At 39.0% G+C, this 23,533-nt stretch overlaps 1 protein-coding gene across 2 annotated transcripts; it reads left to right on the top strand.

The window, feature by feature from the left end:
• Positions 1-5,412: 5,412 nt before the first annotated feature.
• Positions 5,413-19,789, top strand: LOC114365934 (fatty acyl-CoA reductase wat). Of its 2 annotated transcripts, none has more exons than XM_028322660.1 (14): positions 5,413-5,505; positions 6,193-6,421; positions 6,975-7,105; positions 8,079-8,201; positions 9,105-9,230; positions 11,524-11,669; positions 12,267-12,376; positions 12,615-12,692; positions 13,403-13,526; positions 14,092-14,217; positions 16,062-16,181; positions 16,649-16,778; positions 17,564-17,691; positions 18,231-19,789. In XM_028322660.1, the coding sequence occupies exons 2-14, from the start codon at positions 6,223-6,225 to the stop codon at positions 18,319-18,321; spliced, it is 1,632 nt and encodes a 543-aa protein (XP_028178461.1). In that variant the 5' UTR covers positions 5,413-5,505; positions 6,193-6,222; the 3' UTR covers positions 18,322-19,789. The 2 variants fall into 2 exon arrangements, with proteins under 2 accessions (XP_028178461.1, XP_028178462.1); XM_028322661.1 differs by lacking the exon at positions 5,413-5,505 and adding an exon at positions 5,626-5,653 and having other exon boundaries at positions 18,231-19,601.
• Positions 19,790-23,533: the final 3,744 nt, after the last annotated feature.

A 23,533-nucleotide genomic window follows, 5' to 3' on the forward strand; every position in this document is an offset into this window, starting at 1 on the left:
TAGGGAATCCACAAACAGTATTTTGAAGGTGTTACAATAGACTCATTATAAATAATAGTTACTTTGCAGTGAACATTTTTAGAAATTAATAATTTTATATGAATGCTATTCAGCTCATAAGAAAAATATGTCTGATTAAGTAGTGATAAGGGTAATACTTACTAATTAATGAAAGTTTGAATAAAACAATACTTTTTTTTACTTGAACATGTTTGTTGAATTTTACAATTTGAACATGTTTGTTTAATTTTACAATTTGAACATGTTTGTTTAATTTTACAACTTTTATCTTTGAACATCTACACTAGTTATCTTTCATCATCGAGGACGAGACAACAACGAGCATAATTAATAGTCAAACGAACTTACCTGTACGTGAAGTTCGACTGTAATTATGCGAAGTTGTTGTCTCGTCCGAAGATGATGAGTCCCACCCAAACCCTTGGTTATTGTAATAATTAAGAGTAAGTAATTACAAAACGCCCCAGTTGTAAAATTAAACCTAATTACTTTAAACTTGAATGAGTTGACAGGTATAGATGGCGTGGTGGGACCTAGGTACGACTGCGTTCAGAAATATTTTATTTTAGCTTTAAAATTGTGTGACGCCAGAGGATGTAAGCCGGGACTACACTAGTTATCTTTCATCATCTTCGGACGAGACAACAACTTCGCATAATTACAGTCGAACTTCACGTACAGGTAAGTTCGTTTGACTATTAANTTAGATTTTTTTTCTATCGAGAAAATTGTTTCCATTCATGTTTCGGCTTTAGCCACATACTAGATTTATTTGTCAACTATGACATATTTCAAAATAAGAACATAAGTTATAGGAAAAGTACGATTAAAACTAATTCTGCGCTTCTTTAAAACGCCCAATATTCGCGTGGCATCGCCTTAAGTGCCACCCGTGGTCAAAATTGAATAAAATATTTTTGATTTAATTTGATTTGATTATTCTGCGTACCAAATACCAAACTGCAACTGGGTCGGCGGTCCCATTCGTCAGGCGATCATGAACGAGCTTCAAGGCCACAAAAGAAAGTGCTAGTTACGTCAGCTTTATCGCGTACGCATGCGCGATGAGCTATACAGGGTGTCTCAAAATTAGCACGTCACACTGACACTGGAGGTAGCTGAGTCTAAGACTAGGGCGCAGACCACCGATTTTTAGTTGGCCAATAGTTGTGCCCCATTTTAAATTGTATGAAGAATCGGCCAAATCGAATCGGCTTAATGTGCGCACTTTACATGCCCATACATGCCCATACTGATCAACTGTCCGACTAAACTATCGGCCTACGAAAAATCAACGTTCTGCGCCAAGGCTAAGACGCATCGAACAAGCTTAATATGCCCATAGAAAAGTTTCATAATGACCAGTTTTATTTTTTCATTTCCATAGAAAAGTTTGATGAGTTTTGAAACATTCACATTAGTTATTTTTAAAAATGGACTTAATATACTTTTTAGATGCGTCTTAAGCTCATTTACCTCTGGTGTCAGTGTGACGTGCAAATTTTGGGACACCCTGTATTCGACAGTATCACAGTGTCTCACAGTGCGCGTGGACGCACAGGGTGACACACGAACCAATCACAGAGCTCTATTCAACGCTGTGCGTTCGATGTGCTGCGTCACTTAGGCAAGCATCGTTTGTGAAAACGGGCGTTAGAGTGAGATGCACCAACTTACTTTAACCGTAACTATAACAAGAACCGGTGTTTTTGTATGTAAGTCAGATTCTTGACGTTTGTTAAATTAAAGTAAGATGATGCAACCCAGCCGCAAACTACAGACTTTTTGATAAACCACTGAACCGATTGTGATGAAATATGTTTAGAGATTCTTGATTGACCTTCACTGGTTGGGTTTTTATTGGGAGTCAAGCTGTAGATCCTGGCTACACAGGAGTTGCAGCGGTGGAAAAAGTCCCGAAAGCATATTTGGGTATTTCTTCGGAGGCAAAATTTTCGATGTCTTTGGGTATAGTTCTGTAACCAACTAACAAAATGGCATGAAATATTTTTTTTCGTATAGCTTAGCTATAGCCCTATCTGGCGCAAATTACATTTTTTACATAATTGCTGTCTTTATACAAAATAAAAATATTTGAAGTGTGATTCTCTGATTAATATGGTGTGTCCGTTAGCCATTTTCCGGAACAAAATGGTTGATGTAGCATTTTCCTTTTCATATATCAATATAAATTAAAATTATTTCGAAAGCTAATGAGTTGTTCTTCTACAAAAAAAATGTGTCATAATTTTAATTAAGTTAGTTTGTTCGCAAAAAAATAAATAAGCAGTGTCCGGCATAAAATACTGATTCATATGGCGTGAGCTGTTCTTGACCATAACTGGTCAGGTTTTAATCATGAGAGTCTGGTTTCTGGCGTGGAGGCAAGCCCATCTTGCAACGGATGATCTAGAAGGCAGACGTGGAGCTGGTTGGCTTAGAACCCGGTGTGACGAAGGCAAATACTTGATTCATCTGTGCTTGGTTCAGGTGGCATGCTGATTACAATGCCTACTTTATAAAATTACATTATTGCATTAAAAATCTAATCTGTCTTTCTTGTGATGCTTTTGGGTTATAGATTCATGTAGAAAAATGACAACACTGTAGTCTGTATGTATGACGAGTTTTGCTCGATTTTAGGCAAAAAACTGATTTATCTGTGCGTGATTCATATGGTCAGGGCCCTATATGAATCATAAAATAAATTAGTTTTTGATCTTTCAAGCACCAAAAAAGGGTTTTTTAATTAAGAATGACATCCCAGACTGCATATCACTTTAAGACCAGGGGCGATTGCGGTCTTGTTATGAATAAAAAAAACATTATCATTTGTGTTTAAACAGTAAATAAGTAGTATATCCGTTAAGCTAGCAACCATAACACAAGCATATTTGTTGCTTATTTTGTAGCTAAATGGCGCTGTATGAAATTGCCCAACGATTTATTTATTTTTATTATTATTTCAGCTACACTTATGGCGTCCATAGCACATAATACTAAACTGCTGAGCATAGGCCTCCAATGATTTCGAGATTAACTGATTGCCATTGCCACAACCTCTATAAGCTCATCTCACCTTCTTCACCTTGTAGGTGGACGTCTTAACAACAATAGCTTGGATAAGTGATACAGCTCGGTAGAGTCATCTAAAATACCTTAGTGCCATAAGATGAAAGTCTACATCCAGTGTGTGTTTATCAATGATGACAAATTGTATTGAAAAGCGGCCTCTCACTGTAGGCTTACGAACCACAAAGTTGCATAGTGTACTATGGAGTGGACTATGCTTGTTTTTTTTATGCAATCGAATCTGAAATGAGGAGATCCGTAAACGATCTAAAGTCGCATGGTGGCATAGTCCGATGTTTTAGCAAACTGAAGTGATAATGGGCAGGACACATAGTATACAGAAATGATGGCCGATGGGATACCACGTTTCTGGAGTGGAAGCTACGTGCCGGAAAGCTCAGTGTAGAACGTCCTCCCACAGGAAGGCGCAGGATGCAGGCTGCTACCAATCGGTCATTATGTAAATCATTGGGAGAGGCTTATGTTCAGTTGAAATGATTATGATGATGACAAAATATTATGGATGTATAATAAAGTTTCAAAAAAATGATTTTTCACGAATTATTTTGGAATCGTTGCATTTTTTCATAACAACAGATCATTGTTTTTGTTATAATATGATTATTTTCTTAATTTAGAGCCAATTGTACATGAATATCATAAATTTTATTTCTATTTTTGATTAATATGTAACAAATTCTGATTCATATGGGCACAAAATATTTGAACGTCGATATCTTGAAAACTACTTTACAAAAACGAGTCCCTTATCCAAATATATGTTATTGGGTGTACCTATTTTCATATGAGTCTATGTTACAAACCTAAAATTGAATTTGAAATTTGTCCATATGAATCAGCCGAAGAATGCGATTTCGAAGAAGTGCCCATTTAGCTTAGTACGAGAGGTTAAAAAAAAATATCTTGATTAAACATTCATCACTTAACACATTAACCACTGCAAATACTTGCTAATTCAAACAAGTCTTTCCCAGTATTGAAACCATTGAAGGTAGAGCTATTTCGTCGAAAATAAACGCAATGAATGACGCATTCTTATTCTTTCAATAAACAATACAATCTATAATTTTTCCTCATCAGATCATTCAGTCTCCACTGCAGGAGCACGACCCTCTAATTGACCAGAGGCAAATGGAGGATTTGTCCTACACTCCCCACGCTGGCCAGACGGGTTGGGGAGGCCTGATGTTCGCATTATTTGTCCCTTAGTCGCCTTTACGACATCCACGGTAAGAGTGGGAGTGGTTTTACTCTACTCTACCATATGGATGATCGTGGAATTTTCACACTCTGTAATGTTTTATTATCATCATCTTCATTTTAGCCATAGGACGTCCACTGCTGAACATAGGCCTCCCCCAATGATTACCACAATGGCCGGTTGGTGGCGGCCTGCATCCAGCGCCTTCCTGCTACCTTCATTAGGTTGTCAGTCCACCTTGTGGGTTTTCCGGTACGCGTCCTCCACTCCAGAACCTTGCTGCCCCATCAGCCGTCAATTCTGCGTACTATGTGCCCTGCCCATGTTTTATGTAAAGTTTTAATTTTAATAAAGGCGCTGAATGCAGGCCGCTACCAACCGGGCGATGTAGAAATCATCGGGGGAGGCCTATGTTCAGCAGTGGACGTCTGCAACTGAAATGATGATGATAATGAAATTAGGCCGAAGTAGGTACATTGTATGCACTGGGGGAAATACTCGTAGTTAATGTGTACATGCGTCATGCTTAAATATTATAATCCTATTCATAAACCTGTCGTATTTTTAGTACAGATGTCATAGACGATTTTGTTAAAAAATCGCTCGTATTAGAAAGGCATAGATGCCACAATATCTAGGTGTCTGTTCATAAAACAAATTGTACTTCAAGCAAATTATAAGTAACCTTTATTTATAATAAACTAGTTTTCCGCCCGCGGCTTCGCCCGCGTGGTATTTTGTCTGTCACAGAAAAACGTCATTGCACGCGTCCCTGTTTCAAAAACCGGGATAAAAACTATCCTATGTCCTTTCCCGGGATTCAAGCTATCTCTATGCCAAATTTCATCAAAATCGGTTCTGTGGTTTAGCATTCTTCAAGCATTAACCTTGAGCATCGTTTATAAATACGGGTCTCAAATCCTATGTCCAAACAATGCGTGTGGAGCTTATATTTAGCGTTTAAAACCGCAAGACCTCAGTTGGATCTAAATTTTTAACTGATCGACAACTATAGACAACTAATCGATCAAGCCTGGACTATTAACTGTTAAATAAATAGATAAATAGACAGCAAATCTATTAAGAGTTATAAAAATTTGTAAGCTTTTAATAAAAAAACAATTTTTAGTTAACTTTGACTCAAAAAAAATGGATTTTATCGTGTTCTAAGCTCTATTGTTTTTACTAAGGTGAGTAGTTTCGCAGGAACCGTTTTTTGCAGGATCCTTTTTACTGCATATCTGAATTGTACAATTGTTTGTTATCCTAGATAAAATAAAATACTTAGTACTTAGTTATTAACAAACATCTCGTTTGAAGTGTTCTGCAAAAAGCCGAGTGTGTAGTTTTTTATTTTGTAGCTGAAATAATGAAATCTAGATATTTTTAGAGAGTTTTAATAGTTAATTTTCAGGATGATCATTAGAAGATATGCAAACAATTGTGTGTGTGTGTGTTTAAATTGAAAGATGATGTGAAGTGACTTTTTCTTTGTTAGAGATTACAATTAGGAATACTTCAAGCTAATCACCATCATCATCATCATTTCAGCTATAGGACGTCCACTGCTGAACATAGGCCTCCCCCAATGATTTCCATAGTGACCGGTTGGTAGCGGTCTGCATCCAGCGCCTTCACGCTACCTTTATTAGGTCATCATCCACCTTGTGGGTGGACGTTGCAGGTCCAATGACAGTTTAACTTTCCCCTGGAACAAACTTGACCTTCAATAGTTGGGTTGTTATCGGCGGTCAAGCTGTAGTTCCTGGCTACACAGGAGTTGCAGCGGTGGGAACCATCAGCCATCAGTTCTGCGTACTAAGTATGTGCCCTTAATCAAATTAACATTAATTTTAACTACTCAATTTTGTCCACAGAAAATGTCTACAAAGCAGTAACCAACAAAAATGGCTCCTCTCCTCGATTCAACACCTGGGGACGACGCGGCCTTCAAAATACCAGCCATGGCGTACAGCAACGACAACGATAACGACGCGTCGTTGAAAATAGACAACAATAACGATACTGACACGAGAAATAACGTAGAGTTGACGCAGATTCAGAAGTTTTATAACGGAAAGAATATTTTGATTACTGGTGCTACGGGTAAGCAAGGTTTTTTTAAGAATATTTGTGTACTTAGTTACTTTGTGCATTTAATAACGGAATTATTCCCACCTCTCGTTCACACCACTGCAACTCCTGTGTAGCCAGGATCTACAGCTTGACCGCCAATAACACAACCAGTGAAGGTCAAGTTCGTCCCGGGGGAAAGTTAAACTATCATTGGACCAGCAACGAAATTAATCAGAAGAACATAGAAGGAGTTCGAAGTTAAGGTTCACAGGATCGCAGCGGTGGGAACGAGAGGTGGGAATAGTCCCGTTACTGACAGAGTGGTGGTTGAAATGAAGATGTGGGGAAATTTAGGCTGAGTTGCACCACCTAACTTTGACGATAACTTAACGATAACCGGTGTTTTTTGTATTGAGTTTGACAGATTTTTGACGTCAAAGTAAGATGGTGCAACCCAGTGCAGCCTTAGAATGTCATATAGGAAGGAATGACAGTAATATTGATGTAATTTTTTCTGATGGTATCTGACTGTAGGCCTTATCGTTCAGCAATCAACAAATAATACTTTTTTTTCTTGTTTTAGGGTTCCTTGGGAAGATTCTAGTACAGAAGCTCCTACGATGCTGCCCTGGGGTTGAAAACTTATACCTGTTGGTCAGACAGAAACGCGGGAAGGACATCTACACCAGGATAGAAGAAATATTCGATGACCCTGTAAGTATATAATCTTCTTGGCTTTACTGTCTTAAGGTCATAGCACACTTATCAACCCAGAAAGGGATCAACACCATAATTATTGCTTTTGGCTCGATGTGAATCGCGAGGCGAGGCGTTTACATTACGGTGCGGATAAGTGTGCGTTGCAGTATAGGTTTCATACAAAGAATACTGACCGCCTCGAGTTGACACGGATACGGATACGGTTACGATCCGTTTCCGGAGTTGATAAGTGTGCTTCGTCCTTTAGAGCCACAGATGCTTAAAAAAGTGTCGTTGAGTGCCATAATACAGCTAAATCACGTGTTTTCCAGTAACCTTACTGCAATTTTTAAATTAAATAATATTGACAGAGTACTTACAAACTTTTGAATGACCTCATCTCAAAGGAAATGTAGGTACTCGGACCACACGATCTTGAGACTTGAGTTAATATTTGATGAATGAAGTGGGGATTTCCTACCGAACATGTGAACTATAGAGAGTCGAGAGGTGATTTTCTGAAAAAACTTTAGTGCTAAACACTTAATATTAAACTTGGCTTTAGCTCATTTTTGGGGAATAGTATAAAATGTTCGATAAAGTACCACAATCTCTCATGGAACTGCCTAGTACATTTTGGTAGCACACCATCTTACTAAAACTATTACGAACGTCTAAAAAAACACACCGGTTATAGTTACAGTTAAAGTTAGGTGGTACTACTCAGCTCAGACAATCTTTATGAAAAAAGGATATCTAAAGTTTTTTTTTAATTTAATTTACAAGCCTCTAGCTCGCTCTTGTAAATAAATTAAATAAGAGGTTAAGAAAGGTGACTGAGTTTCTTCCGCCATTTCTTCTCAGCACCAGCCTATATGAATCCCGAAGTGGTGGTAGAGTTTGATACGTTTAAGTGCCCTGAAAATGGCCTACAATCCTACATATTAAGCAAGTTTACTTAGTTACTTTATCTTCTTTCCTTTTCCAGGTTTTCGACCGCCTAAAAGAAGAAGTGCCTAAATTCAGGCACAAGATTGTGGTGATACCAGCTGACTGCGAGGCGGCGGGACTCGGTCTGACCTTGTCTGATAGACAGACGCTAACTGAGAAGGTGAGTTCTACTAGCTAGCTAAAAAAAAAACAAAGTTACAAAGTTTACCTCTTAATATTGGAAATTTTACCTCTCACTATTAAAAATACACGCATTTCTAAAGTGAGTGGCCAACCTGATAGAATCTAAGTGATATCACATAGTGACATTCGTCAAAATATTTGAAGCTTGCTCAAAATACGAGTAAAAATACACTTTTTTGAATAAAATAATGGTACGAACTTTAGTACACTTTGGACGCAGATACTTTGGCCTGTGTAAGTTTACACTTTGAAGGCCAGGCAAACATGCAAAAGCAAAATACACAGTTTTTATTGTAAGCAAACATACAAAGACCTCGGAAAGCTTGAGCAAATACAAAAAAGTCAAGAGGCTGTATTGATTTATTTAACAAAAGTAAGGATATCCGAAATATCCGAGCCTCTTCAAGGTGAGAGTGGATAGGCATTTACAGGGAAGGAACATTGTCATGGATCGTTCTAGACTGATCAATGTATTTCCGGCGAAATACCTGCCTTGTTAGTAGAACAAGGTATTTAACTATCGCCTGGCATTCCCCGCGTAGTGTAAATAAAAAACGAGCAATTCAATTACATAATTAGTTTATTTATATTGCATTAGATGAATAAACAAACTCACGAGCCACTGAAAAAAGGCTACTACATATTATATTGATGATGGTATTTTAAAGACTCTTCTTTAAGTAACTAGGTAGGTATAAACCCTTGAAAAAGAGGCTGACAACTGTGATTGAGTTTCTCGCGCTGCTTCTTCTCAGCACTGGCCCATTTATTGTCCCGAAGCAGTGGTAGGGTTAATACTGGGACGTGTAAAAGTGCTTTTTAAAAGCCTACTTGCAAAACTAAAATTAGTTTTAATGAGATGATGATGATGATATTCCAGGTGAACGTGATCTTCCACTCAGCAGCGACTGTCAAGTTCGACGAGCAGTTGCGACTGGCGTTCAACGTCAATGTGAAGGCGTCATTGCACGTGCTGCGGCTAGCAAGGGATATTAAGGGACTTGACGTAAGTATAGGTTTACACTTAACTCAGTCAATGCCTCAGGTATGGGAACGGCACGGGAAGTTTTTGAGACGTCAAATGCAGCGCCGAATTTGCTCGGGCCTAGGGGCCCAGTCAGCTCCGAAACTGTTCACCACCGCCCTGGAAGATGTTTCAAGCTTCTGGACTGGAGCGGATTCGACATAAATATCAACGGCGAGTACATCATCCACCTTCGAGGAGAACCAAAGTGACCGACATAGCTCGCAGAATTGCTAAAATCAAGTGGCAGTGGGCGTCGCACATAGCTCGTAGAGACGATGGCCGTTGGGGCAGAAAAGTTCTCGAGTGGCGACCACGAGCCGGAAGACGTAGCGTGGGCAGGTCTCCCTCTAGGCAGACCGACGATCTGGTGAAGGTCGCGGGAGGTGCCTGCTGGATGCGAGCGGCGCAGGACCGGTCTTTGTGGAAAATCTTAAGGGAGGCCTTTGTCCAGCAGTGGACGTCTTTCGGCTGGAACGAACGTACTAACTAGGGGCCCAGCCTGTTAAGGGGCCCTCAGTGGTGAAAACATAAGCTCAAAAGAGTCTGGTTTTCCTTATTAAAAAGTTTAATTGTTCGATAGGATAGGACCCCAAACAGAGGCGGCGTAAGGCGTAGGCGACGTGGGCCACCGCCTACGGCCTCGCGGTACAAGGGGCCTCGCGCATCAAAAATTTTGAAAAAATGTATACAAGGTGGAGATGACAATATCACAATACGAACATTGACTATTAAATATAAATTCTTGATAGCTAAACAATGTAGTTAAAAATAAAAATATATTTTTTTCCAAACAAATTCAGCCATAATCAGACACAAAATTAAGCAACAACACGGTTTTAAGTGACGAACATTATTCTTTGGCGCAATATTCCTTTAAAAATAATCACTGAATCAAGAAATCAGAAACTGTCAATGTATAGACCTTTGACCCTTTTTTTTATTATTTCTTTATACATAAATCCGTCTTCAGGTCGCCACAGAACAAGGCCTCGCGAAATCTGTCTTGCCCACATCAAATTTAGGTCTTGCCCCGCCTCTGACCCCAAACAAATGCCATGTGCCTAGAGGTCCTGGGTCTCTAAGTCCGGCACTGGTCAAACGTCAGTGAGACTTCAGATTATGCTTCTTATTTGTATGCTCTTTCACATACATAAATATCAATGTCACCCGCTTAAGGCGATTAGAGTCCTCAATGACCTTGGGCGTTTGACCTTCACGCCGCGAGCAACACCCGCGTACCCCGCACCAAAAACTCCGATTTGACACCGATCAAAAATACACGGGCATAGGTAGATACAGAATAGAAGCTCTTTCTTCATACATTACTGCCTATTATTTTAAACTTAAATTGATGAATCTTGATGTCGGTGTCATTTAACTCAGGCGTAAAAGTATTTAATAAAAATAACAAAATCCATGAACATTTTGTACGGGATAAAATTTTATTTTATTTTTCGTAAATTTTCTAATGCTTTTGTCGGTTCAGTCGTTCTCGAAATTTGAACAAACCCGACTTTATTACAAGCTTTTATTTAGCTTGCAATTTATGATGTAGGTATGTAGGTAATTACATAAATGTTTGTTCGGGTGGAATCTTGCAAGCTGAATTAGTTGCAAGCTGAATTAGACCAACTTCCTGACGACAACTAGGCTAGATGACAAAATTTCAATTATTTGTCCGCCAGACAGATAATTAGAAAATAGAAAAGTAAAATTTATGAATGAAAGTAATGTTCGATTGAAAAACGCAACGTGTCATTTAAAGATTAAAGAATTCCCAATCTATTCGTGCAAAAATCTTTTAAATTAACATAGCCGTTTTGGAGGAGTAGGGAATTTAAGTAAAAAATCGATGTCCCGTATTTATTTTTTTAATCCAAAACAAAGAGACGTAGCGAAAATTCAAACGTCACAAATGTAGTCCTTGAACTGTTGTATAACATATATTTTTTTCAACTATTTCTATTCAGCAGTAAAAGAGGAGTAGGCTTTACAAAATGCCCATTTGGCGCGGATTGAGGACACTAATCGCCTTAATGTGCACACACAGTTTAAAAAACTTTCCCCCGGGACAAACTTGACCTTCTTTTGTTGGGTTTTTTAAGGCGGTCAAGGTGTAGATCCTGGCTACACAGGAGTTGCAGAGCTAGGAACGAGAGGTGGGAATAGTCCCATTTAATGTGCTCACCGCTCCCATAAAGTTATTTTGATACAATGATGGAAGATAGTGAGAAATATTTATTTGTCGACGCTATAACTATTTTTGTTCCAGGTCTTAATGCACATTTCGACTGCCTACTCCAACTCGCACCTTGACCAGGTCAAGGAGAAGTTCTACCCATGCAAAATGGACTTGGAGACCCTCAACCAGACCATAGAGAAGATGACTGATGAGGAGATGAATAGTCAGTTATCTAAGTAAGTTTACGTTTTCTTATCTTCCTAGTTTGTTCATATTAGTCAAATGACGTCCACTGCTGGACAAAGGCCTCCTTCAAGGATTTCCACAACGATATTCACCAGATCGTCGATCCACCTAGTGGGAGACCTGCCCCAAGGATTTCCACAAATACCAGGACTGCGCTGCCCGCATCCAGTTACTTCCCGCAACCTACATCGTCGGTCCATCTAGTGGGAAACATGCCCACACAACGTCTTCCAGCCCGTAGCTACTCGAGATTTTTCTGCCTTATTTTACGCGACAAGCCCATACGTTTGTCGCCTAAAACCATCTTTAGATACTTATTTTTTTTAAGATTTTTATTTATTTGTTTTTTGCAAAAATTACTACATAATAGATTTTTTTTATCCACAACGAGGAAGCTCTTGGCCTGTATCTCACCTACTACCGTTAGCCCCTCGTAGAAAGCTTTGTATGCTTGTGTTACGAGTGGGCTCCGGCGCGGTGGCATTCGAACCCGCGTTTCTCGGATCTTGAGTCCACCAGTCCGACCCCTTCACCGTTCGGCTATCGTGGCTTCAAATTTCAATTGTATTCTACTTATTCTGTTTCAGATTACTAGGGGAATACCCCAACACATACACTATGACCAAAGCATTAGCTGAGAATGAATTAAGGATCAACTCGAAAGGAATACCCTTGGCGATCTTTAGGCCGGCTGTAGGTAAGTGAGAACAACGATTATTAACTTTGAACTAACGGAAACCTATGTTTTTGAGAACCTCTGTTTTTGAAAACCTAACTTTCCGAAAGTGCGTTCCTGAAAACTGAAAATTTCAAAAAACCTAATTTTCTTTCGGGACAGAGTGAACAGGATTAAGAATCATAGTAAATTTTCTAAAACGTTACATTTCGAAAATGCATTCCTTTGAACTTAACTTTTCAAAAATCTTTTATTACAGTGGTATCATCGGCAAAAGAACCAGTAAAATGTTGGCTGGACAATATGAACGGACCGAATGGCATCGTGGTGGGAAGTGGTAAGAAAAACATTATTATTTAAATGTTGATGAAGTCTCACAGTGTGCGTGGACGCACAGGGTGACACACGAACCAATCACAGAGCTCTATTCAACGCTGTGCGTTCGATTTGCTGCTTCACTTAAGCAAGCATCGTTTGTGAATACGGGCGTTAAAGTTAAGATTAAGTACTTTACTAAAAATCTAAAAGCAAATTGAAAGCTTAGAGTGCCTTCACTGGTTGGGTTTCTAGTAGCGGTTAAGCTGTAGATCCTGGCTGCACAGGAGTTGCAGCGCTGGAAACGAAAGGTAAGAATAGTCACGTACCCAATAGTGGCAGTATCAAGCAATCGCTGACATAGCCCGACGGATTAGCAAGCTGAAGTGGCAAGGGGCAGGGCACATTGCTCGCAGAACTGACGGCCGATGGGGCAGCAAGGTTCCTCAATTTAGGCCAAAACCAGCAAGCGCAGCATGAGACGTCCATCTCAAGGTGAGAACAGATGACTTCATAAAGGTAGCAGGGACTATTCTCACCTCTAGTTCCCACCGCTGCAACTCCTGTGTAGCCAGGATCTATAGCTTTAGTTCATAAAGGTAGCAAGAAGGCACTGGATGCTGGCCGCTACAAACCGGCCAATCTGGGAACCATTGGGGGAGGCCTATGTTCAGCAGTGGACGTCCTATGGCTGAAATGATTATGAGGATGATTATGAATGTATTTTTCCAGGGACAGGCATCCTCCGAACCCTGCAATGCGACATGCAGGGCACAGCTGACCTGGTGCCGGTGGATATGGTGGTGAACTGCCTCATGGCTGCGGCGGTTAATGTCAACGCGGCTTATACTCAGAGGTGAGGTATAGAGAAAGAGAGGTTAGGGACACATGTTACAGGGATCGATTCCCATTGAGAGCAGTCGAGTTTCTTCTAAGATTTCTAATAAGTTAGGCCACGTTCATCTCGATAGGGCCGCCTGTTCCGGGTTCGATACCCAGTGGACGCAATATTTTTAGTACAATATGGTTGGTGGTGGTAGGGTTTGTACTAAGTCCGCCTAGCCTTACTCATACGGTCACCATAACAACAATGTTAACAGCATTGATTCTTCCAGGCTGTGATTGAGGGTTCCGAGTGAAACTCGGTCTGAAATAGGCAAAATAACGCAACTTCAATCAAGCGATTTTGTACCAAATGCCACACAGGCCACTCTTAATCCAAGCAGTGGGACGGGTTAATGGATATCATAGAAGAAGGTAGTCATGTATTGATGAAACGATGCTCACCGTACCTATACCTTCACTAACACGAACCAAACGTCGCGTCATACATAATTTTTTGACACGTAATCCGATCAGAGCAGTGGTCCATCAACTCTTACCTACTGCAGTAACTTCAACCGACATTTTTGATTTTTCAGCAACCCACCGCCAGAGCCTCCGATATTCAATTACGTGAGCTCAGTTGAGAATAAGATCACTTGGGGCGAGTTCATGACGCTGAATATGGAGCAGGTGGACAAGTATCCTTTCTCCAACGCTGTGTGGTAAGTTCACTGAAGTTCAGTATTCAATATACAGGGTGGAATTTTGTAATGCCACCTGGACGGAAAGTATTCTTAATACTGTAGATAGAAAATTTTACTCAAAGAAAACATTCCTTTATTTTTAAAAAGAAATAGAACTGCATTCAAAGATTTTCAACAAATTGCTGCCATACCCAGGAGTCGACCCAACTAAAATCTGTTAAAAATTACACCCTGTATTTTTATTGCATTGATCGTTAGGGTGAGGTATAAGGATGAAATCTCTCTAACAAACTTGATAAATCAAGTGAAAGGAAACCATGAAATCTTACATTATTTTAATTTATTTACAGAAAATTGTATGGCATGGTAGTTAGTGATTTTTTTTTTAAATTCGGAAATCTTTGAATGCAGTTCTATTTCTTTTCAAAAATAAAAGAAAGTTTTCTTTGAGTTTCTATCTACATTATTAAGAGTACTTTCCCTCCAGATGGCATTACAAAATTCCACCCTGTATTTGATGAAGTGGAGAGGGCTATGCTTGGTGTTTCTTTACGAGATCGAATCAGAAATGAGGAGATCCGTAAACGAACTAAAGTCGCTGACATAGCCCGACGGATTAGCAAGCTGAAGTGGCAATGGGCAGGGCACATAGTACGCAGAACTGACGGCCAATGGGGCAGCAAGGTTCTGGAGTGGAGGCCGCGTATCGGAAAACGCAGCGTGAGAAGTCCACCCACTAGGTGGACCGACGACATCATAAAGGTAGCAAGGAAGCGCTGGACGCAGGCCGCTACCAACCAATCGATCAACATGGAAAGCATTGGGGGAGGCAGCAGCAGTGGACGTCCAATGGCTGAAATGATGATGATGATGATGAAGTTATTCAAAGTAACAATATGTTTCACAATAGGGATGTTTCCTGGGTAAAAAAGCAAGAGTTTGAATTAGTCCGTCGGTTAACTTATCAAATACTTAATACTCGACACGTAGGTATTTCCTACTTTTGCAAACTAATGAAAATTGAAAGAGATAAAGAGCGCCAAAGTTCAAAGGAAGAGGCCTATGACGTCAAGGTGTGTTTAAAAGTGTACCACTTTGAGACGTCACGCGGAACTTCAACGCATCTTCTTCTTCTTTTTCAGCCAAATGACGTCCACTGCTAGACAAAGGCCTCCCCCAAGGTTTTCCACAATGAACGGTCCTGCGCTACCCGCATCCAGGCTCTTCCCGCGACCTTTACCAGATCGTCGGTCCACCTAGTAGGAGGCCTGCCCACTCTACGTCTTCCAGCCCGTGGTCGCCACTCGAGAACTTTCCTGCCCCAACGGCCATCGTCTCTACGAGCTATGTGCCCCGCCCACTGCCACTTGATTTTAGCAATTCTGCGAGCTATGTCGGTTACTTTGGTTCTCCTGCGGATCTCCTCATTTCTGATTCGATCACGCAGGGAAACTCCGAGCATAGCCCGCTCCATCGCCCTTTGGGTGACCTTGAGCCTTCTTATGAGGCCCATAGTAAACGACCACGTCTCAGATCCGTATACCATCACTGGCAACACGCATTGGTCAAATACTTTCGACTTAAGACACTGCGGTATTTCGGACGTGAGTATATGGCGAAGCTTCCCGAACGCTGCCCATCCGAGTTGGATTCGACGATTGACCTCTTTCTCGAAGTTGGACCTACCTAACTGGACTGTTTGTCCCAGGTATACATAATTGTCAACAACTTCTCATAACGCATCATAACTTCGTAATTACTGATTTGATTGAAAATAAAAATAAAGAAAGGTCCTGTCACTCGCTAGTAGTAAACAAACAAAAACATTGTCCAAAAAAAGTAATTTTATTTGTGAATTACAGGTACATATCCCTAAGACTGACTAAGTCGTGGCTGCTGAACAGATTCTACATGTTCTTCTTGCATTTGATACCGGCTGTGTTGATGGACGGCCTGACTGTGTGTGTAGGGAAGAAACCAAAGTAAGTAGCACTAGGCATTAGATGGTTTCATCCACGAAGACGCGCCCCTCCAATTTTTAGTCTCGGTCGCGCGGGGTACGCGGAGTTTGATCCGAGCAATCCGAGCGTCATTATTGTAGTGTGCGTGTGTACTCATGGATGATTTAGCATGTACCGATAACGCTCAAACATTAGCGGAAGAATGGTGGGGCGCGTCTTAGTGGATGAAACGATCTATAAATTCACTTTATAGCTAGTTAGGTAGGTACTTACCTTTTCCAACCTGGAAATATGAAAAGTCAATTGATTAATGCATTAAACCACATTAACTCCGCAAAATAATAATACCTAAAGAATAAAAAGTTGACTCTCGGTAAACACGTAACCTATGTAGGAAAGTGTTTGTATAAACAATCCTTCTGAATTTCTTGCGCTACTTTAAGAGAAAAGACGGTTAATTTTACGTCATTCGTAACCTTCTTCTCCAGGATGCTGAAAGTGTACAAGAAGATTCACAAGTTCTCCGACGTTCTGTCCTACTTCTGTACGAAGGACATCGAGTTCTGCAACAGAAGAACGCAAGAACTGTGGCAGAAGACTAGCGAAGAAGATAAACAGGTAGGTACTTAAGAATATGTAGGTACATTTACACCAGATAAGATAATATGGAAAAAATGGTAACACTATTTATATTCACCAGTGCTGCAGTGGCGCTAATATTTACAATCACCAGTTGGCGCCGCTGTTAACGCTAACAAGCGAGCGGGAAGACCTAACTTGACAGTGGCGCCAATTGACGTAGTAGATGGTTGCTTGCTACTTATAAAATAAAACTAATTACTCACAAAGTACCTACATTCCCCAAATATGAGACAAATCCAATGTGTTAAATGCTAACATTAAATGATTGTTGCAAAAACATGTATGTTGCAAAATAATAATCATCATCATCATCTCAGCCGTAGGACGTCCACTGCTGAACATAGGCCTCCCCCAATGCTTTCCAAGTTACCCGGTTGGTAGCGGCCTGCGTCCAGCGCTTTCCCGCAACCTTTACGATGAAGTCGGTCCACCTTGTGGGTGGACGTCCCACGCTGCGTTTTCCGGCACGCGGCCTCCACTCCAAAACCTTGTTGCCCCATCGGCCGTCAGTTCTGCGTACTATGTGCCCTGCCCATTGCAAAATAATACTACCTATTAAATCGAAATAAGATTCCAGTGTTAGCAATATAATGTGTCGTCTGTACAAGGATTTAATTTTTAGCGTTTTAACACATCGGATTTGTCTCATATTTGGGGAATGTACTTACTTTGTGAGTAAGTAGTCTTATTTTAAAAGGATGCCAAGGATTTCAATTTCAAGCTGTGTAAAGTTTATCTTCATGTGTTAATTCTTTTCCCAGTTGTTCCCCTTCAGTATGGCGGAGCTGGACTGGCGGGATTACTTCCAGGACTACTACCTCGGCATCCGACGGTATCTCTTCAAGGAGAACGACGATAATCTGCCCCAAGCCAGGATTAAATGGAAAAGGTCGGTACATTTTTATTGATAACGAGGAAGCTCTTGGCCTGCATCTCAGTTGATGGAAAGTGACGATCAGATGGAAGCGAGCTTCAAGCGGAATCCTCAACCACAGAGGAATTGGCTATCATAACTCCAATTGCTGGAACACAATGCTGTTGACATTATTGTTAGGGCCGCATGATAGTTTTTGATTACTTCCTATATTACTGACAGTCTTCTTAATTAACACGAAAGAAGAATGCAGCACTATTTAGCCCAGTACTGGTTTAGACACCCCAACTTGTGATTATCATCAGGTCATTTTAGTCTCCACTGCAGGAGCAGGACCCCCTCTAATTTGCCAGACGCAAATGGAGGATTTGGCTTACACTCCCCACGCTGGCCAGACGGGTTGGGGAGGCCTGATGCTCGCATATTTGTCCCTTAGTTGCATTTTACGATCTACGAGGAGTCTTATTTTACTCTACTATAAGCATTGCGTCGGTGGTGGTGTACTTATAATAATACATTCTTCTAAATAATCATGAACTATGTTTTTGTTCCAGATTGTACTACCTTCATCAGTTAGTAACAATGCTTTTCTACTTCCTGGCATTATACGCACTGTGGAGTACATTTTCATCGTTTTTGTTGTGAAATAGATTACTTACAAATTGTACAAATAATAAATATCAATGTAATTATACAATGTGCAATACGATAAGACAAACCACAAAATAGTTGACACTAGGTACCAACATTTTTTTGTGTGGTGTATTCTCATTTTTTGGCTATGTTTCATTATTGAGGGGTGTTGTATACAAAAAAGTAGATTAAATATACCAAATAAAACCAATACAACTGGCATAATGCTTTAAAATGTCGTTAGTCTGCTTTGTTTTAATTTTATTGGACATCGGCTATGGTTTTGAACTCGATTTGCCACCGCAATCTAGTTTGCACACAGCGCCATTGGCGATGAGTCAATTAAATTCAATAATTTCTATTGGGTGCTGCAATTGATAAATTCTATTACGTTTGTATTTGTGTTAGTGATGTATTTGAATAAGGCAAATATTTCGAAGATTTCACACCGGTTTTGTACAAATGGCATTTTTATTGTTTCTAATTTTATTATAAGTTTTTTTTTTTACTGTAAATATTAAAATGTTGCTCAATTGATAATAAAATAACACCAAATTACACAAACAAATAAATGAAGTAGGTATTTGACCTTATTTGTAAATAACTTTAGTATTTTTAATTAATATTATTGATCATTCTGACGATATGTAGCTATGGCTTTGAAGTTGTCTTCTTAGTAAAATTCGCCACAAAACCATGACAGAAACAGATGAGCCTATAGAAAATGTGACATTCGTTATAACTTTGAATAAAAAATGAGTGGAGTTGACATGGCAAGCATTAAATATTTTCAACCAAATCTTATTGTTAATAGTTATAACAAGAAAATACCTATTGCGGTTAACATTGTCACAATGTAATTTAAACCTAATTGTGATTTAGTTTTAAGTTAATTATAAGTTTTAGGTTGGATCAGTGTAGGGACAAGTTTTTAGGCTCTGTCAACTGTATAATAAAGTAAGTTTTTAAGTTTTGTTTGACAGAGTCTTTACTACTTGAATAAAGTTGTAAAGGTGTATTTTAAACACGATTTTCGATACAAAGCCAGGTACTCACTAGAAAAACACGTTCTTCGATGCGTGTCAAAAAAAGTAAGCGAAAAAGTTAGCGATTTGGAGCTCATCAGTTGGCGCCATCGCCAAATGACAGCTCTTTCCTTGACGGTGGCGCCAACTGGTGACTCCAATTTGTAATAATTATTGTCAAATAACGGGTTGTGATAATCCGAATTTTTACGAAGTTACACGGTTTTTTTGCTACTTATTGAAGAGTATCTAGTGTGTTCGTTGTTTCAAAGTGTATTTTATATTCGTTGTGTCAAAATTAAAGAGATTGCAATAAATTCCGAGTTAAAAAAATGTGTAATTCGGAGTTTGTTAATAAAACTTATACAAGATGTTCAGGGCAGAAAAGTTCTCGAGTGGCGACCACGGGCTGGAAGACGTAGCTTGGGGAAGGCCTCCTACTAGGTGGACCGACGATCTGGTGAAGGTCGCGGGAAGAGCCTGGATGCGGGCAGCGCAGGACCGTGCATTCTGGAAAACCTTGGAGGAGGCCTTTGTCCAGCAGTGGACGTCATTTGGCTGAAACGGTATACAAGATGTCCCAAAAAGTAGTGTCAAGCCGAAGCCCAGACATAAAGCATCACTAGGCCTACCCGAATCACCGCGACTTTTGAAAACTATTAAAAAATCATGGAACATACGTGGGGGTGATTCGGATTGCCCTAATGTTCTATCCTCTGGGCTTCAGCTTGACACTACTTTTTGGGGTATGTAAAGCTGGCTCTAATCATTTCTTTCACTCATATAAGAGTGAGAGAGAGGGATAGATCTGAAATATATTGCTCTATAATATACTTATAATAGTTACTGTATAATATCAGTATACATAATAATAGAAGTTTCCCACTTAAACCAGTGACCAAATTATATTTTTTAATGTAAAATGTTCACGTGTAAGTTGTAAAAATTATACTTAAAATAAAGAATAAATATTTTGTAACTGATTTTTGTCGTTTTTACATTAGTCCAGAATATTATAGTACCCTTGATGTTAACGAATAAAGGTCATAGCAGACTTATCAACTCGGAAAGGGATCAACACCGTATCGCCATTCACGCGCAGTCAACCGTGAGGCGAGGCGTTTACGTTACGGTGCGGATAAGTGTGCGTTGCAGTATGGAGTTTCATACAAAGAATACTGACCGCCTCGAGTTGATACGGTTACGATCCCTTTCCAGCTTCATAAGTGTGCTCCATCCTTAACAGATATTCGTTCACGTAAAAAATAAAGACAAAAATATTTTTAGTCATTTATTTATAAAAAACAAAACTGCACATACTAAGGGACTTGCAACTAAAAAGTTTGTGAATTTCATACATTACATACAAAAATATACATAATCATATACGTATATATGTAGTAAGTCATACAAAAATGGATGGATTTATACAGTCTAAACAATTTTACATTACAACCGAGTTTTTTTTGGAGATCCGACGTTGAAATAAAATACATATTTTGGAATGTGAATAAACAAAAATCAATATTGAATATTGTAAAGGAATGGGATGGGATATACACTAAAAATACATTAAAACATTTCATTATGTTAATAAAGCTTATTAATCTACAATTGCAAATACATGACACACAACCTATATTGTGATATATTAAAGGTCATAGCAGACTTATCAACTCGGAAAGGGATCAACACCGTATCGCCTTTCGCGCGCTGTCAACCGCGAGGCGAGGCGTATACGTAACGGTACGGTGCGGATAAGTGTACGTTTCAATATGGAGTTTCATACAAAGAATACTGACCGTCTCGAGTTGATACGGTTACGATCCCTTTCCGGGTTGATAAATGTGCTACGTCCTTAAAGCGACTCGCTCTTTTTTCGGCAAGGCTATAGACAAAGTGACGTTCGCCATCGATTCGCCGAAAATCGATAGCTTGATATACTATCGATTTTACAAATCCGAGCTTTGTCGCGTTTTAAATAAGTTTATTACAATCCTGTCAACATTTTAAACAATCTGAAATCAAGGTGTATATTTGTCTCTTTCACACAACTAGTTTGGTGGCTAGAATGAAAGAGACAAATATATCTGGCAGACTCAAAATGGGTCAATAGTTAAGATTTTTGTTAAAAAAATTGACAATTAATGTAATAATATTTTATCACTGGAGTTTTTAGGCCTAGTTAAGACAATAATGTTACACAAATCTAATAGTACTTTAGTCAGGGAGATGATATCCATTTCCCTTGAGATTCCGTAAAAATGTGGTACAGTCAGCTTCAAATAGTTCGTGACACCCAAAGTGGCCAAAAAGTTGACAACACAACTTTATTCCAATGAGGGTTTTCGCGATTGAAAAATCCGCCAGATGGCAATACTTAGACGCGAGGTCCAAATGCTGCGTGATTGGTGGATTTTGACATATCTGTCAATGTCATGTCAAAAATAACCGATCATGCAGCATTTGGACCTCGCGTCTACGTATTGCCATCTGGCGGATTTTTCAATCGCGAAAACCCTCATTGTAACAAAGACGCGTTACGAACTTTTTGGCTACTTTGGGTGCCACGAACTATTTGACGCTGACTATAATTAAAATAGTGCAACATTATTATACACGGTACATAAAGCGTGTTATACATCAATATAGTTCTATAAAATAAAGCTATCGGTTATAGGTACACACTGAAGCTGTTACACTCTTAAGAAATGCAATAAAATTAGTTTCTCGTACGCCTATTTTAGCTGCCATTGTTACGACAATTTTAATACATCTACATCTCTCTTACTCATGTTAGGATTCTGGTATGTGTGAAAGAGACAGATATTGGCAGTTTTTAATGGTAATTTCAAGCAATTTAAACATTATTTACGTGTCTCTTGCTCATAGCAGACTTATCAACTCGGAAAGGGATCAACACCGTATCGCCTTTCGCGCGCTGTCAACCGCGAGGCGATGCGTTTACGTTACGGTGCGGATAAGTGTGCGTTGCAGTATGGAGTTTCATACAAAGAATACTGACCGCCTCGAGTTCAGACGGATACGATCCCTTTCCGGGTTGATAAATGTGCTACATCCTTTACTCGTATTATGTTTCAGCGTGTGTGAAAGAAATTAATATTGATGTTATTGTTAGTAATTACCAAAACCTTTGTGTCAAGTATATTTTTTATCCATCAGTCTTATTATTATAATTTTGTTTATTAGCTGCAAAAATATTAAAACATTTTACGAAATTTTAGAAAATGTAATATTTGATATTTACTTTTTAAGGTTAAAAATCTACAGGCATACGAGAAACTAATGCATGCTTTCACCAACAATCCCTAATTTTTAAGTGACTCCTATGAAAACGAAATAAGTTTTACCATAGGGGTCACTTAAAAATTAGGGATTGATGGTGAAAACGGGCATAAGCGTCTATGAGATTCATAATTAAAAATGCGTATAAAAATAAATACTACTAATTCTATTATCAGATCTTACTTCATATTGCCGTTGTTGTCATAAGACTTCAATTACAAATAACTGGGCTCATCTTTAGAGATTCATTCGTTCAAAATATCGTTAAAATCACATGTTTATTTCATTAATTTTTAATCTTATTTAATTTAAGTAGAATCCAAAATAAGGGCAATAATTTAGCAACCACCGGATTATAAAAATGGCTGGTAGAAAAACTTCATGAGTAAAAATTGTCTTTAAATCAAAACTTTAATAGGGTAGCTGTACCACTTTTCACACAGTCAAATGATATACTTTTTTTAGATCAAAACGCGCCTCTTTCAAATATTATGGTAATGTATTACGTCACTGGTTTGCGAACTCAATTCACTGTTAATTGATTTCAAATTTACCAAAAATTACGAATTTTACAGTCACTTGAAAAGTATTAAGTAGACCATTGTGGTGAGCCCACTCGTAACACAAGCTTATTTAGCTTAACACGAGGGGCTAACAGGACTATTAGTAATTTGTGCAATACAAATTGCTAATAATCTTTTTTTATAAATGAAAAAAAAACTGGATTTTAATTTTCAAGTGTTTTTTTTTAAAGAAATTGTGTCTTAAGAATTACTGGTTATTGGTATCAACTACCGAAATTGCGATTTTTCATAAACACGTCTCCTTAAAACTACTCTTTAACAATCATTATTTAAGTTGACATTATAATTAAAGGTACATCCACATTTCTA

This window comes from Ostrinia furnacalis, unplaced genomic scaffold (genome assembly GCF_004193835.3).
Source record: "Ostrinia furnacalis isolate ACB-3 unplaced genomic scaffold, ASM419383v2 OfSCF7688, whole genome shotgun sequence".
Lineage (NCBI taxonomy): Eukaryota > Metazoa > Arthropoda > Insecta > Lepidoptera > Crambidae > Ostrinia > Ostrinia furnacalis.

Bases quoted from the DNA above. Each gene is read 5' to 3' on its own strand.
- LOC114365934 (XM_028322660.1), top strand. From the start codon at position 6,223: ATGGCTCCTCTCCTCGATTCAACACCTGGGGACGACGCGGCCTTCAAA. The intron at 13,527-14,091 runs GTGAGGTATAGA...TTGATTTTTCAG, and splicing joins AACGCGGCTTATACTCAGAG to CAACCCACCGCCAGAGCCTC. The intron at 16,182-16,648 runs GTAAGTAGCACT...CTTCTTCTCCAG, and splicing joins TGTGTAGGGAAGAAACCAAA to GATGCTGAAAGTGTACAAGA.